At 43.8% G+C, this 17421-nt stretch overlaps 1 protein-coding gene and 1 long non-coding RNA gene across 7 annotated transcripts in view; both read left to right on the top strand.

Annotated features, from left to right (window-relative positions):
- The first annotated feature begins 2479 nt into the window (after positions 1 to 2479).
- The window catches only part of IFT43 (intraflagellar transport 43), a 98513-nt gene continuing 83571 nt past the window's right edge, over positions 2480 to 17421 (top strand). For 3 of the 6 annotated variants that reach the window (XR_008539053.2, XM_001162208.7, XM_063793776.1), the window contains exons 1-2: positions 2480 to 2589; positions 5637 to 5729. Coding sequence is in view for 4 of the 6 variants with exons in the window: in XM_001162208.7 (XP_001162208.2) it covers positions 2536 to 2589; positions 5637 to 5729 (147 nt within the window). In the remaining 2 variants the exon portion in view is untranslated. Of the gene's footprint in view, positions 3058 to 5636; positions 5730 to 17421 lie in introns of all 6 variants that reach the window. The other 3 variants (XR_008539052.2, XM_009428179.5, XM_063793775.1) reach the window with 2 other exon arrangements.
- Positions 6490 to 11323, top strand: LOC134808377 (uncharacterized). Its single transcript, XR_010151238.1, has 3 exons — positions 6490 to 6652; positions 8777 to 8977; positions 11243 to 11323. It is a non-coding gene; the product is annotated as an uncharacterized LOC134808377 (long non-coding RNA).

The following is a 17421-nucleotide window of genomic DNA, read 5'->3' on the forward strand; positions in this document are numbered from 1 at the left end:
GACCACACTGCTTGTGAGTGATGGAGGCGATATTTTACACAGGCTATCTAGCTTGGGTAGGCATTACTTTCATTTGCAAAACCAATGGGAAACCTAGGGGTAGAAACTTTAAAAGTAACTTGCCCAAGGTCACATAGTTATTAGGTGTCAGCTGTTGGGATTTGGACCCAGGACGTTGCCAGAGTCTGGACTTAATTACTATGCTATACTGCCTCTGAAATTTCAGAAAAAGTTTAATGTTTACTATATACCAGGCACTATTCTAGGCTCTGTGAAGAATATCAGTGAACGAAACAAAACTCCTGCCCTCAGGGAAATTTTATTTTAGAGGCAGGGGTGGGGCAGTGGAGGAGTCGATAAACTAAATAAATATGTAAATGATGTAGTGAGGTAAAAAGTGCTGGGCCAGGTGCAGTGGCTCACGCCTGTAATCCCAGCATTTGGGGAGGCCCATGCAGGAGGATTGCTTGAGCTCAGGAATTCGAGACCAGCCCCAGCAACACGGCGAAACCCAGTCTCTACAAAAAAATGGAAAAATTAGCCCGGCATGTTGGCGCAGGCATCTACTTGGGAGGCTGAGGCAGGAGAATCACTTGAGCCAGGGAGGCAGAGTTTACAGGGGGCCAAGATTGCACCACTGCACTCCAGCCTGGACGACAGAGCAAGACCGTGTCTCAAACAGACAAACAAACAAACAAATGTGGTGTGGCAGAAAATCAAGCAGGGAAGGAGGATGGGGTGTGCCTAGGTTGGGGGATGTTGCAGTTTCAAATAAGGTGATAAGGGAAGGCCTTTGAGCAGACAGTTGCAAGATAGGAAGGAAAATTATTAAAGTTATACTTTTTTGGACTCCACCTCTACCAAATCAGAGTCTCCAGAGTTGGGGCCCTGGCATCTCTGTTTCTTTACAAACCTCACACGTGATTCAGGTGCTAAGCAAGGTCTGGAAGCTACTACTGCAGGGTACCTCTCTGCCCAGAGTGAGGACCATTTGCCTTCTGTTTTCAGCAAGTTGGGGAAGAAGTGGGGGTGAAGGTCTGGAAACTGACTATAAGGTGATGGTCGTATGCTGTGAGCTTACAAGAAATGGAAAAATCCAAAGATTAATCCCTTCTTCCTCATCTGGTGCCGAAGAAGAAGGGACAAGGGATTCATTGGAGCCTATATTTCATCTGTCTTGGATTTTTGGCAATGAATGTTTCTTCAGATTAAAATCTAACGAAGTATTCTCACTGAGAAGCGAGTTAACAAAGGATCTTAGAGATAATCTCTAGAGTAATTACAAGGGAGGAAACTGATAGCGGAAAGGGCTCTGCTCTGACTACACAGGTAGTTTTCAGGAGAGCTAAGATGAGAACACAGCTCTTCTAATATCCAGGCCAGCGCTCTGGCTGTCACAGGCATGCTAACACACAGTCCTATCCAGTAACATGTGTGACTGAACTGAGTGATTTACTGGATATTTAAGAAATGCTTGCAATGAGGTTTCAGGGGTGCTACTCCCAATTCCAAATCCTTGCTTTTAACCTGTGGCCATCCAGGCCTTCCCCTCAACATAATACTGGAATGTTGTTTGCTTTCAGGGCTATCAGCCCATCTCCTATGGATCTCAGCCAACCAGTGTCAGGGACCTGGCCAGTGATATTGACTTGGAGATCTCATATGAAGAGTCAACAAAGACGCAACTTAAATGCCCCATTAGGCTGGGAATTTGTGGTACATCTCCCTCTGCCAGCCTAGGAGAATGGCTGGCACCCAGTAGTATGTGCTGGAGATAAATACTCCAGTAATGTCTGGTGTCAGAAGGGCATTTGGCTCTGCTGCTTGGCACTTAGGTGATTTTCCTCAAGCCCCTTCTTTGTACCTCAGTGTGCTTTATTGTTGTGTTAGAGATACTACTGCTACTCACTTTGTGGGATTATTGGGATTTAATGAGATATTGAATATTTGTACTTTTGAAAGTTATTACTACTCAGCTATTTGATGTGTTGATTCAGCCTCTCTGTAAACTTCTTGAAGGCAGAGATTATGTATATTGCAGTTTCCATAATTCATGGTAAGCCATTTATTACACCTGATTCCCTGTTTTCTCATCTGTCAAATGGAAACAATACCACTTATCTTGCTTCCCACACAAGGTTGTTAATGCCCCTCACGTTAAGCCAATAACTGTGACGGCCTTCTGTACCTTGCAAAGAGCTGTACAAGTGGGAGGCATCAGTATAGCAGTAGTAGTGCTTTGCACTTAATATATTGATATATTTAAACAGAGCTACAAATACAGACAGTTCCTAACGACCAAATTATTTTACCATCTCGCAGGAGCAGCGTTGGCGAGTTTTAATAACCGGAGGTTGCTTCCAGATGTCAAGCAAGGCAGATTTAAGAAAGATTCGGTAGTTTGGAGGATGGCACACAGAATCCAGGAACCATGCTGCGTACCCTTTAAAAATTGGGGTGGAGGGGGCGGGGCTGTTAGCAGGGACGCGTCTGGGCCAGTCGGTTTCCAGGAAGTGACGTCAGGCGGCCGCGGAGATGGAGGATTTGCTCGACTTGGACGAGGAGCTGCGCTACAGCTTGGCTACCTCCGTGAGGACCAATGCGGGGGCCTTGGGGGCCAGGATTTGGCGGGTGGGGAGGAGCGACCCCGCCGGCCCCGACTTCTCTGAGGCGACTCAGGGCGGCAGGCCTCGAGCCGCGCCGGGTGAGGCCCAGAAGGAGGCAGCCTCACCGCCCCGCCCCCAGGCCACTGTGGGCTCCGCCGCTGCTGGCCTGGGGTTTGCTTTCTTTAAAATCCTCAGAAAGTAGAAAACACCCTGTCCCCGCCGGCGTCTAGGACCGTGGGAAATTTCCGAGCCTTTCTCCGTTTTCTAGAGCCCCGAGTGCGAACTTCCCCAGAACAGATCGATCACAGGGTGATGGGGGAGCCCCGGCCGGGGTCGCACTCGCTCCCATCCTAGAGTTTTTCCTTTGGGACACCTCATCGCAGAAGTTCCTGCAAAAGCCGCACTGTTTTATGCATGGAAGGGAGGCAGGCAGGGACGGCCTTTCTTCCCGGTAATCCCCGTGGGGAGGTGGGAGTTACCTCAGTTACCTCAGTAGTTAAGGAAACCAAGACCGATTTGTAACGTGAGGGAGTGATGAGGTGTTCAGGCACTGAGGCCAGATGGAGCATAGAGCTGTTGCCTGGGTTCAAAAAAAAAAAAAAAAAAACCTAAAAAACGATTTAACCTTTCCGAGCCTTGGTTTCCTTATGCCTAGAATGGAGGTGTTACAGTGAAAAGGAAATGGAACAATACATGGGAAGCGTGTAACTCAGTGCTTGGCATATGTTATCACGGAAGAGGTCAGAAGAGGTTAGCTACTGTTGCCTATGAGGCTGTGGTTTACCCAGCGTTATAGTTAGTAAATAATGGAGCTAGATTCAAGACCCAAGTTCAGTGTCTACCTTCCTCCTTTGTAACCCCCATCAGGCCTTTTTATCTTTAAAACTGGTTAGGATCGCACTTACTAAAAGATTGGGCCCCAGAGCAAGTCTTTAGTTTCTGCTGTGAAATCTCTAAGTGTTTTGAAGGTCACCAGGCCTGCTGATACGTGAATGTTTTTTAGTACCTGGGGATGTGAATGTAGTTATTCATTCATTCAACAAATATTTATTGAGCCCCTACTGTGTATCAGGCAGTGTCCTAGGTGCTGGAGATACAGCAATGAATAAAGCAAAGTTCCTGCCCTCATGTGATTATGTTGTAGTGGGAGAAGATGGGCAATAAATAGACTACATTTAACATACACAAAAATCAGGCAGTAAAGAAGTTTTTCTACCCTATGGATCTATACAGGTCTTCAAAAAGTTTAAAACCTTGAAATACTTAAAAATTATTAGAGAAAACACCTGTGAACAGCATTTAGCGACAAGATCATTGAATTTTTGTTTTAGCACAACCGCCATATGTAGGATGCTGTATTCAGATACTCAGTGCTGTGACAAATGGAAAAGGGCAACCATGGTGAAGGGATGGAATTGTCTGACTTGAGAAGAAAATAAGCTGCTTATTATCAGAAAGATTGTTTCCACCATCCCTGAAACCTAAATGACACTACAATTTGAAGTGTCGACACTACATAAGAGTTTTTACGAGCTCTTCTGTAACCCCTCTCAGTTTAGTGGGGCAGTCAGTCCTTAGAACATCTTAAAACAAGTTTCAGCAGGGTAGAGTGGAAAGCACCCAGGAAACCCAGGATCTGAAATCAGAAGGCTTTGCTCCTAGGTTTATGTCAGCCACTTCATCACCTTCCTAGGCCTCAGTTTCCTCCTTTGTAAAATGACATCAGTCTCAGTTTCTGTCCATTATTGTGAGAATCAAAGGAAGCCACATTAAATGAGATCTAGAAGTGCTTATATTAATGCTGTTTTTTTTAAACAAAGTAAGCAAAAGTATAAATATTTCAGCACCCAAGAGTCTGACTAAATAAAGTTTTGTTTATGTGCTGGGAAGCCTTAGAGGCAGAGTCTCCACCCGAGGGCCTTGGGAAACACCTGCAAATGATTCATTTGATGGCCAAGAATTTTGAAGTGCTCTGATTTCCAAAGATAATGTCTCAAAATTCTTGTACTAGATTTCCCTTAATGTCTGTAAAGGCAAACCCAGTTACTGTATATATCAGAGCAAATGCTAACTGTTTTCCATTTACCGTGGAATTTAGGAATTCTTTCCAAAAGCCTGTTTGATAATGATTTTCATGCCAAGCTGCAGATTTGAAATTAAGCCTTCCTAAAATCCTGCGTAGGAACATGGGAGCATTTACCACCTTCTTCTCTGACCTGTGGCATGAGGTCTCTGCCCATTCTAGAGGAATTTGTAACTGCATTTCTTTGGGTAGAAAATAGAATTTTCTTTTGCCATCTCTATAGCTGTTGAAAGAAAACCTTGTCCAGCCTGGGCAGCACAGGGAGACCCCATATCTACAAAAAAATAAAATAAAGTATCCAGATATGGTGGTGTGTACCTGTGGTCCCAGCTACTCAGGAGGGCAAGGTAGGAGGATCACTTGAGCCTAGGGGGTGGAGGCTGCGGTGAGCACTCTAGCCTGGGCAACAGAGTGAGAACCTGTCTTAATTTCCTATTTTCCTATCAAATAGAACTGACCTCAGGTGCTTTGTTTTAAGGGGTTTTAGAGGGTTTTCTAAAAACATGTCCAAGTAACTCAAATCCCGTTCTCCACCACATCATCATAAATCCAGTCCTTGCTTACCTTCCCAGGATTGTCATCTTTTTTTGTTTTGTTTTGAGATGGAGTCTTGCTCTATCACCCAGGCTGGAGTGCAGTGGCACAATTTTGGCTCACTGCAACCTCCGCCTCCCAGGTTCAAGCGATTCTCCCGCCTCAGCCTCCCAAATAGGTGGGACTACAGGCGCCCGCCACAACGCCAGGCTAATCTTTTGTGTTTTTAGTAGAGACGGGGTTTCACCGTGTTAGCCAGGATGGTCTGGCTCTCCTGACCTTGTGATCTGCCTGCCTCGTCCTCCCAAAGTGCTGGGATTGCAGCTGTGAGCCACTGCGCCCGGCCGGATTGTCATCTCAGTAGTGGCCCAAATGACATTTGGGTCAGCAGTGCCTTCTGTTTCTCCTTACAGAGGGCCAAGATGGGTCGCCGAGCTCAACAGGAGTCAGCGCAGGCCGAGAATCATCTCAATGGCAAGAATTCCTCTTTGACTCTGACTGGAGAGGTGGGTGCTAAAAAAAAAGAAAATCTGAAGAAATACTGTTTAAGAGTTAGTGATTCCTTAATGACCAAGGATTTGGTAGTCCATATTTCTTCTCTTGAATGCCAACCCTTTCTCCTGTCTTGATTTGGGAATTCCCTTCCTTGGCATTTGTCCTTGTAGCAGGAAATGAAAGAACTTTTTTTCCTTGATGCCAGACTAGTTTCTGTGCATTTCCTTATATTCTTAATGTAGAACTTTTTATGTTAGCTGAAGCAAGGGACTGGGAAGTTTCAAAATCCAGTAGGATTCCAGGTTTTTATTTCCGCTGAATAAATGCCAGTGAGGCAGACTGGTGACGTAAGGTTGGATTACACAATTGGACATTGCTCTCGGTGGTGACCTGCGCTTTCTACAGTCTTCCGGCAGGAAGCAGATCATTTACTGGCCTTACTTTCCTGGAAACTTTTCCGAGTAGCCTGGAATTATGGGAAATGATCCAGCTTCTTTGTGGAGGGTGGGTAATTCTGATGAGCAATACTTTTTACTGCCAGGGCACTACTTTTGGCAGCTTACTCAGAGCCCCTTTTTACCTTCCTCTGTCCATTTGAAAAAACTTTGCAAAAGTCAGCCTCAGGGTCATCCTCTGCCAGAAGTTAGCTCTTCTCTAACCTCTCCAGGCTGACTTAGCAGTCCTTCCTCTCACTTCCCATAGTACCTATTGTGAACATATGCCATTATATGTGAATTGTCTTTTTACATGTCTGTCTCCCCCACCGGACAGTGAGTTCCCAGACAGCAGGAAACCTGGCTTCTAGCTTGCTGGCCCATAGTAGGTTTGCAACAGATGAAGAGACCCATGCTGAGAAGCCTAATGGGTCAGGCAGGTGCATGAGCAAATGAACCGGGTACCTGACATGGACACACTTCACTTACATATCACATAGGTAGGAATATTCTTCATTTTCGTAGGAAATGCATTCTCCACCACTTTCTTAAGCTCTCCACATGGCCTTGTCCATTTATCTTTCATTTTCTCCTTTTAGAAGTGTGGGTATGGAGAATCATTACTTTAAGATAACATCTGTGCTGGCCTAGAAAAACTAGCAGCTGACCCCTTGGCATCATTGCCTGGAAGAAACTAGGGGAGTGAGTTAGGGCAGGGGGACTGGGAACTGGAGGCCACATGCCCCCTCTAAAGGGACAACCACTACTTAGCCAAAGCTGGTTGATGCTGTCGAGAATACAGGCCCAGTATTGCCAGATATGATTCTTCAAGAGATGCTGGCAGTCTAAAATTTTATGTGAAAGCAACACATTTTTAGAGGTTAGCAACTGATTAAGAAAACCTAATCACCATATAGACTGGATATTAAATCATCATATGGGCTGGATTTGGTCCAAGGATTGTCAGTTTGTAACTGCGGCCATGGCACCTCCATTGTGATACTTATTACATTGTATTCTAATTGTTTACATATCTGGTTCTCTCATAAGATATGAGCATCTGGAAGGCAGAGGTTGTGTCTTATCATCGTACCCTATTATCTGTCATAGTGCCTGGCAGAATAGGCCTGCAATTGTTATTGCGCAGGATGAGGTGGGGTCAAGTACATAGTGTGTGATGTACTTACACATTAGAAGCTATGTAGAAGTGTTATGGGGCCTGGGGCAGGGAGGTTGGGAGGTGAGGATAGTGGAGCATTGGAGGCACAGTTAGGAGAGGTGATATAAAGTAGGAATTTGGTGAAAGAAGATATACCAGACCCAACCCTGGATCTCAGGGAGCTTGAACTGCAGTGGTGTATGTATTTAAAGAGAAAACGCGGAAGCAAATGACTGAGCTGATGGAAGCCAATTCTTGGCCTCTGGCACTTTACACTGTTCCACATGGGTCCAGGAGGATTAATTCCAACACCAGATCATTCATTCATTTACTCAACAGCTATTTATTGAAGCACACAGTAAGTGCCAGGCACCATTTTGCAGGGTTGGCATATTTCAGTGAACAAAAGAGACAAGATCTCTTGCCATAATGGAAGTTACATTCTCGTGATCACTGGCACCCAGGAAGAATAATTAAAAGTCTACTTAAGGCTAGGCACAGTGGCTGATGCTTGTAACCCCTGTAACCCCAGCACTTTGGGAAGCCAAGGCAGGAGGATTGTTTGAACCTAGGAGTTCATGACCAGCCTGGGCAACCTTGTCTTTGCAAAATATTTAAAAATTAGCTGGGTTTGGGTGGCATGTGCCTATAGTCCCAGCTACTTGGGAGGCTGAGGCAGGAAAATTGCTTGAACCCGGGAGGCGGAGGTTGCAGTGAGCTGAGATCTTGCCATTGCACTCCAGCCTGGGCAACAAGAGTGATATATACATAAATATATAATTAACAATAAGAGTATATATTATATATAGATAAATATTAACAAGAGTGTGTGTGTGTATATTAACAAGAGTGTGTGTGTGTGTGTGTGTGTATATATATTTTAAAGTCTACTTAATTGTGAAGGAGGTTATAGCCACCTATGGTAGTTAGGTGAATGAGCCTGTGATGACCTGATTAGGCCTTGAAGCCTTATATGACCCCCATACCAAATCAGCTCCTAGGCTGGGGTCAGTGGGCCCTGCTTGCCTACCATCCACTTCCCTTGGCTCCCATGTGAGAATCATTGCTGTGAGAATATAACTCCATAGTCACAGAGTGTGATGAATCCTTTCAGGGTTTCAGCCATTCAGTAATACCTACTTATTTCGAGGTTTACCTTTTTTTAACTCTGTGCGTTACCATTTTTGTGGGAGAACATGATGAAAAGTCATTCTGCTCTTCACCCAACTGTTGCCTCTGAAAGCAAGATGCCAGTTAGGATTCCAGGATCCCTTTCTCCCTGGGCTAATTGAGGTTTAAACAGTGTGGGCAGCCTCCCACGGGGCCAGATGCTCACTGTGCTGTGTGGGACTTTTTGGCTGTTTCTTTCTAAAATTAGATCCCAAGACTTGTGTGTGTGCCCATTTACATTCCAATTCTATTACTTGATATATTTATTTTTGTCCTCTTGCTGACTGTATTCTAGGATGAAGATATCCATGCAAACATAAATATGGTACCTGGGAGCTGTCAGACATGCTGGAGTTACTTTAGACTTAAGTGGAAATTAGTTCAAACACATGGTTATTTTAAAGCGAGGTAGTGGAGTTGGGAGCTCTGGTGAAGGAAGCAGAAAGAACACAGGGCTTCGCACCAGAGGACTGGGTGCTAATTGCCTGGATTGTGAGTAAGTCCACCAATCTCTCTAATTCTCCATTTCATTATCTGTCAAATAGTGATAGTAATACCACCAGGTTGATATGGGGGCAAGTGAGATACGCATTGAGAAGCTTTTTAATAAACTGAAAAGCACTGTGCAAGCATTCATTCAATAAATTAGTGAATAAAGGCATATTGGGACAGCACTTTGCTGCTTTTATTAAAGGGCACCGAAGAAAGAGCATGCCAGCCAGAGTCTCTTAGAACTGATTTGGAAATCTGTTCACAGGCTACTACTCATTTATCCATAGGTTGGCTAGTAGTTATCCAGAGCAAAGGGTTTTTTTGTTTGTTTTTGTTTTGAGGCAGGGTCTTGCTCTGTCTCCCAGGCTGGAATGCAGTGGCATGATAATGGCTCACTGCAGCCTTGAACTCCCGGGCTCAAGTGATCCTCCAGTCACAGTCTCCTGGGTAGCTGGGACCACAGGCATGCACCACCACACCTGGCTGATTTTTTTTTGTAGAGACGAAGACTTGGTATGTTGCCCAGGCTGGTCTCAAACTCCTGGCCTCAATCGATCCTACTGCCTTGGCTTCCCAAAGTGCTGGGATTACAGGTGTGAGCCACCACACCCAACCTGGAGAAAAGTTTTTTTGCTTTCTAGTTGCAGCAGGTGTTTCTTAAGAGTCTGTAAAAGCACAGGCCTAGGAGTCATACCAGCCTGGGCTGAAATCCTGGCCCTGTCATACATTAGCTTCTGTGATACTGAGTTAATCTTGCTAAGCCTCATTTTCCTATTATTCCTGTTTTGGTGAAACAGGGATAATAATATTCCATACTTCATAGGATAGCTGGAAAGACAAAGTGATATAACCCTTAACTCAGTCTGACACACACATGCTCAGTATGTTGCCAACCATTATTATTTCTCTAGAACTTGGGCATTCTTTTTATTCCACCTTAACCTCTACTGAGGTTGAAAGCTGGTGGCCTTCAGGCTGAATTTGGCCTATAGTCATGTTTTATTTGATCCATACAGGGTTAAGAATTTTTAAATTTGGTTCGCATTTATAAATTAGGAAATGTAATATGGAAATTCAGATTTGGGGCTTCTCTTTAAAATCAGAAGCCCTGGCACAGTGAGAATGCTGGGTTGACATTCCCACATGGCGGCAATTGGCTGGAGCTGCAGCTGCTGATAGCTTACACGCATCCATCCCTCTCCAGTTAACTGCTTAGTACTTTGATACACCTGGTCAGATTTACTCACATTTGATCTGCCTGGTTCCCATTTCCGTCTGAATTTAAAACTCCTGTCTTTTAGGATGGATTGATTTTTCAAGTGGCCTCCTCTATCAGTATTGAATCTGGCTGCCTACAACAGAAACAACTTCAGTACTTGAATCAAACAGGAGCAATTTTTCTTTCACATAGCAAAGAGTCCAGTGGAGGGCAGAGCAGAGTGGGTGCAGTCACTGGAGCATGTCCTGCATTACTCTAGGTCCTTCCAGCTTCCTGCTCTGCTATCTGGAGCCTGTGACTTTTGTTCTCATGGTTGCAAGATGGCTGGTCATTCTCCTGGGATCAGATATGCATTCTAGGTGGGAAGAGAGGGAATTGTTGAAGAGTTCAAGGTGCATGCCAGTAAGAAGGGTGTACCCCTTCTTATCAGGAAAACAGTAGCCAGAGTCCTCACTAAGGAGAGCTCTAGTTTCATTTCATTGGTCAGAACTGGATCTTACAGCCACACTCTCAGTTTCAGGGGAGTTTTTAATGGGCACATTACCACACCATAGCATCGGGGTTTCTTGGTAAGGGAGGTGAGGAGAATGGCTCTTGAGTAGGCAGTTCAAAAATGACATGTCAATTTAAAACAAATAGAAATTATAGAAAGCCCCCCCTTTTTTTTGTAGCCCTGGGTATGAAGAGAAAATTATTTTAGCTTAAAAAAAATTTACATTCTTCTCCAGTTTTTATTTTGGAGTTGAGTGAAAAAAAATTGTATGCCCTAAGTTCCAGGATATCTGATTGAGTGGCCTCTTCTTGATCTTTTCCTTCTGATTGTCTCCATAACCACTTAGGACGTGGTGCCAGTAGGATGCCTGTGGTTTGGTCCAGGTAATTAAACTCTTCTTCCTGCTCTGAGAGAAGAGGAAAAGTCTCTTTATTTGCTTGGTCATTCGATACATTTCAAATCACTTAACTGTCTAATTTTAAAATTTTCCAGAAAGATGAACTCTTTGTGTGATTTTACTAGTTTGGAGTAGATTGGAGTTGTGTCTACTTTTTTAGGGTTGTTGTGAAGATCAAATGAGGTAATGCATGTAAAGTACTTAGCACGGTATCCGGCACACAGAAACCCAAGGAGAAATGGTAAGTACTAAGAAAGCTTATGACTACATTTTTTGGGTGGGGTGGGGTGCACCTGTTGCAAATCAGGCTTGGATCACTAGAAGCATGGTTCAGCTAGCAGTTCAGGTTGGAATTATAGGTATTGAGGATTTTGCTGGAAGACAGTTCTATGATGAGTGTCTACATGTCTGTGATGTATAGCTTTCTCTAGGGAGGATGGGTCTGAGAGTTAAACCAGATTTCTCTGCTTGAGCCTTGACCTTCTATTGATTCAAATGATTGTGCCCTCACAGAACTCTTTTAAGGACAGACCCAGATGCTTTCTACCGAAAAGTTACCTTCTACTGAGCTTGGGCAAAAGTAATCTTTGGCAAAACCTCTCCAGGGCTAGCTCATCTTTTGGATGAGCATTTCTTGCTGGGATCTAGACCTGTTTTTGGCTTAGCTTTTATTTTGCAGATTGTCCTTTTAATAATCATCATCATAGCTTACATTGCAACAGTTGCTAGCTATCTGTCCATTACATGCAGTGTCCTAGTTGAGCCTTATGGTAGCTCTTGAAGTAGGTACTCTTATCATCATGTTGTACATGTGAGGACATGGAGACTTTAAGAGTCTGGGTAACTTGTCAGAAGCATTCAGCTAATCTGTGACTCTAGTTGAGTCTTTCTGACTCAAGTGCCTAACCTCTCCTACCTGCTAGATGGGAAGAAGCACAGACCTCCCAGTAGAGAAGAGGATTTTGGAAAGGGCGGAGAGACTTAGGGTCATTCCCTTGGGGTCCTTTTGGAATGGGAGTAAGTTCTCACTTGATCACCCTTATTCGTTCAGTGGTCTAGAGAAGTGTTGGAGTCACAGCTGTTCCCTTTCTCTCCCCCTATCCCCTTGGTGTTCCTCCGAGGACGCAGAACTGAAAGTTAGCCAGATTCCCTCGCAGGAATCTGAGAAATGCTGCTGGGCTCATGTTCCCAAATTAGGCCAATTTCCTCATCCCCCAGCAGCCTCACTCAGCCGGAGCTCCCTTGGCACTTTGCATTACGTCTCTCGCCCTCCGCCTGTCCCCTTACTGGTCTGCCAGCCAGGCAGTTATTTTCAGCCCAATAGGGTTATCTGCTGACCCTTTTTGGTGACATTTTTCTTCTTTCTCACAAAAATAACTCTCCTGATTGGTCACATTTTCCAGCGTTTTTCATAGCCGCTCTCCAATCGGCTGGATTGAATGATGCTTCTGATAACGTTGCCGAAGAGGGATGCAGGGAATTTGATATGGAGTTGTTCATAAGGAATGTGTTTTCCACACTTCATATTTATGTCATGCTTGGCATGCTTTGGTTTTGAACTCTCCCTTGGAGTGTGCAGATGTGCATCGCTGACCCATCCCTGGGGCCGGCTGCTGTGTGGGAGGGAATGTCATCTCAGGGTAGAGCCTGCAATTGGAAATCAGCATCTTGAGATTCTCCGCCAGCACTGGCTCTGGCTTTGTCAAAGGCTCTTCAAGTGCCCCAGGAAAACATGCTTTCTTGCTGGCTTCTGTGAGACCCAGAGTGCAAGTTGGTGCTCAAAGAGCACTTTAAGATTCTCCTCCTCACCTATGGGGAGGGTTAAGTGAGAAATATGTGTCAAGAGCTTAGCCCAGTGCACTGTGAGTCCTCTCTTGTGATTTTCTATGTAATCTGAGAAGTAGAAAAGATGATCGTTTTGTCTTTAATCCCAGCTCTGCCAGTTGCTAGGTGTGTATCCCGGGTGTGTTACTTAACTACTGTAAGCCAGTTTCCTCATCTGTTGAATGGAGATGATAGTAGTATCTATCTCATTGGGTTGTTGGAGGGTTAAATAAAATATATAAAGCTCTTAGAGCAGTGCCCAACACCTGCTAACTATTATTGTCCTTATCTGTATCAAACGAGAATTAGAATGTATTATCAATTTATCCTAAATATCAGTTCTGTCCAAGATACAGAGATATTCATATTTCATAGACTAACAACTGGCCCTTATGGCAAAGAAACATTTGGGTAAGGAATCCTTTCAGTAAGAATTCTTTGTGCCACTTGAGACCCATTTTATTTGTCTCTTGTAGTAGCATTTCTGCCTATGCCATTGGCCAGTTGTTTGCCAACACCTTTCCGTCAACAAAATGCAGCTCTCTGTCTGAAGGTCGACAGTCTTTCCAAAGAATAATCCTTAATTGCTGACTTATATCATTTTGTTGTTCTGGGGGCAGATGAGTAGAAAATGAAGAGGGCAGGAGTGACCTTGGTGACCTCAGTTACCTTGGAAAAAAGGAAATATTCATTCATTTATGAAACTTGATTGGGAGCTTTCTGTGTGCCAGGTATTGTGCTTTGAACTTGGAATACAATAATTAATCAGACATGCTCCCTGCCTTCTAGAACTTTGATTTAGGGGCTTGCAGAGAAGTGTCAGGTGGAGGTGATTACAGAAGATATGAGAGTAAACACGTTGAGCCCATTTTATTCTCAGGGATATCCAAAAAGGTGGTCCAGGAAGAAATCAGGTTTGAGCTGAGAGACTTGAAGGATGAGTAGAAATTAGCCAAGAGAAGAGGGGGAAGAATATTCCAGGTGGAGGGAAGAGTGTGAGCCAAGTTCTGGAGACAAGAGAGAGAGCATGGCCTGGTGGATTTGTTAATGGAGCAGTTGACCATACAGGTGATAGAGGGGTGGTCGTAAGTGACTTTGTATTTGAAACCAGCCCCTTTGGCCTTCCTTGATAAATGGACCAAGTGTTTGAAAACCAGCCCCTTTGCCTTTTCACAAATGACCTATATGAGGTCAACATTTCTAATATGACACTGAAATAATTGGTAATGTTATGAGAACTAAACAGTGAGCTTTCAGTATTTTTAGCCTTGTCTTTTATTGCCGCATCTTCAGTGCAACCACTGTACCTTCCTCTATGCATTTGTGTTTGCTGGTCAAGAAAAATCTCCGAGGTATGCTCAAGGATTTCAGATTCTATTGCAATGTTGGAATTTGGTTTGACTCCTTTTTGGAGTAAATAGACCACTGGCTGTGTTCAGAAATCTTTTTTTGGTATGTGAAACTTTTCATGGGAATGATACCTTTGTTGTAATGAGAAGTGACTTCTATCTAGGCAAAGTGACCAGAGCAGAGACTTGTCAGGATCTACGGCTGTGAATAGAATTCTATTAGAAAATAAAAGTGTTTGTTTGGGGGTGGGGGTTGGGGGGAAATTAGAGAAATGATTTGAGCTACTATCATCCCACCTGGGCTTCAGTAGTTGCCTCATAACTGGTCCCTCCTCTTATATTCCCACTGTCCTGCAGTTTAGCTAGAGTGGTCTTGTAAAAATGTGTATCAGTCATTTCACGGTCAAACCCTTTAATGGATACTCATTGCACTTAAGATAAAAAAACAAAACAAAACCAAAAAAATACCCAAATCCTTAACTTAGTCCTGTGTCATCTGGGTCTTCTCTGCATGGCCAGCCTCATTTCACACCTGTCAGCTATTGTAGTTGATTTAAGTGCGGTCCCTTTATTATATGCGCTCGTTTCTTTTTTCACATTTTCCTTATCACTTCAATCACAGTTTGTAATCATATGTTTGTGTCCTTATTTAGTTTCATCTCTCTGACCAATTGCAAGCTGCAGAAATGGCTCTTCTCCTCCCTGGAGACTGGCACTTTGTAGGTCCTCAGTAAGTGTTGGTTAAATGAATCCTCAGGTGTGAGGAGTGGGGGATGATGTATTCAACCTGCAGGAAATGCCCAAGAGGCTTTGATGCATGGGACTTGTGTATACCAGGCTGTGGGCTGGAGCTGGAGATTTGGAAGTTCTTAGCATTGAGGTGCTAAATGAAAGCCCAACACTCTAAGAGAGGGTTTTAGAGTAAGAGGAGAGGGCTTCTGACGGAAGTGGAGGAACAGACAGAAGCTGAGGACCACTCGTGTTTAGGAAACACACAGCCAAAAAATAGCTTACCAAAAGAAATTGAGGAGTGGTGGCCAGAGAGGAGAGGAGAAACCAAGCACCTATGGTGTCCAGAAGCCAAGATAAGTGAGAGTGTCATGATGGACTGAGGGGTCAGCAGTGTTTGATGCTGCCAAGAGGGTCCAGGAAGGGAAGGCCTGAGCAGGTCCTATTGGATTTAGCAGTAGGGGTCCCTGCAATTTCAGGGAGCAGTCAGAGAGGGGGCCATGTGTGCCTGGCACAGTACACACTGAGTGAGGTCTCAGTAAATCCTTGTTGAAAGAATTCAGTGACTAGGCTATGACATGTACTCTGGGGCTCAAGCAATCCTCCCCCTCGGCCTGCCGAGTAACTGGAACTATAGGCATGCACCACCACGCCAAGCTAATTTATTTTTATTTTTTGTAGAGACAAGGTCATGCTGTGTTGCTCAGGATGACCTTGAACTCCTGGCTTCAGGCAGTCCTCCCACCTTGGCCTCCCAAAGCTCTAGGATTATAGGCGTGAGCCACTATGCCTAGTTCCGACATGTCTTTATTTTTTTCTCTCTCTTATTGAGCTTCCTCTGTTTTATCTCTACTATTTCTCTTTTTCCTGCATCTCTTTTTGTCCTCTTAACCAGTGATAACAAAGAACTCCAACCCCCATACTCCATTTTGCTTTGCCCATTCATTCATTTATATATATATAATATTCATTTGTATATATATTCATTTTATATATATAATATTCATTTATATATATATTCATTATATATATATATATTTTATATATATATATATTTTTTAAATTTTTTGTAGAGACACAATCTCACTGTGTTGCCCAGGCTGGTCTCAAACTCCCGGCCTTAAGTGATCCTCCTACCTCGGGCTCCCAAAGTGTTGGGATTACAGGCATGAGCCATCACACCTGGCACATTTATATATATTTTTATATACATATTTATAAGTAGAATTTTATTCATTTACTTATTTATCCTACATTTAATATACACTTTCTGATACAAAATGAACAAGAAAACTTCATATTCTAAGTGGGGAACCACACACCTATACCAAAAATTATAATTCTGAAGTACTATCTGAGTTCAGGAACCCAGAAGGATCACCTCACCCTGCCTAGGAGTTAGGGAAGGCTTTCTAAAAGAGGCAGCTCTTGAAGTGGGTTGACATGAATGAGTAGGAATTTGCTAATGAGCAAGGAGGGCAAAAAGCCATTTCTGGCGGCCTGCAAAGCCTGTTCTAAGGCATGCCATTGCACAGGGGCTGGGGGTTTTTAGGGCATGGTAAAACCATTTAATGTATTGGGAACATAGGCCTGGCATTCCAAGTGGAGAAATAAGAGTTTGTTTTCTATGTCGTAGGGAGCCCACAAAGATTTTAAAGCAAAGAATGACGTTACCAACTTTATTTTCTAGAAAGATGAATCTGGCAGCTACACTGGAGGATAGAGTGGGAGAGCTTGTTGGCAGGGAGATCGCTGGGAGGCGGTTGGAGCAGTCCTTCTGAGAGGTGATGAAGGCATCAACCAAGGCAGCATTCCCAAACTTCAGGCGTTTCCCCATCATTTTAACAGTTTTACGTTTTTACAGTTACAATACATACCACTCACATTATTAACTTTTCTCTTTAAATCAACTTTCCTTTTATACTTAAATGCATTTATTTTTAAAAAATGTTTTCAATGAAATGATCATTTGTGATATTTATATTTTTCTTAGTATACATAACATACATAATTGGCTTTTTTTTTTTTTTTTTTTTGAGATAGAGTCTTGCTCTGTTGCCCAAGCTGGAGGGCAGTGGCACAATCTCGGCTCACCACAAGCTCTGCCTTCTGGATTCACGCCATTCTCCTGCCTCAGCCTCCCGAGTAGCTAGGACTACAGGCACCCGCCACCACGCCAGGCTAATTTTTTTTTTTTTTTTTTGTATTTTTAGTAGAGACGGGGTTTCACCGTGTTCGCCAGGATGGTCTCGATCTCCTGACCTCATGATCCTCCCGCCTCGGCCTCCCAAAGTGCTGGGATTACAGGCATGAGCCACTGCGTGTGGCCATAACTGGCTATTTTTAAAAAGGTTCATCTATTTACCTTTACCAGGCATCTCACCAGTGGCATATGTGCCTTACTTTGGGAAACAATAAACAAAAACCTGGCGGAGGG

The sequence above is a fragment of the Pan troglodytes genome, chromosome 15 (genome assembly GCF_028858775.2).
Source record: "Pan troglodytes isolate AG18354 chromosome 15, NHGRI_mPanTro3-v2.0_pri, whole genome shotgun sequence".
NCBI classification, from domain to species: domain Eukaryota; kingdom Metazoa; phylum Chordata; class Mammalia; order Primates; family Hominidae; genus Pan; species Pan troglodytes.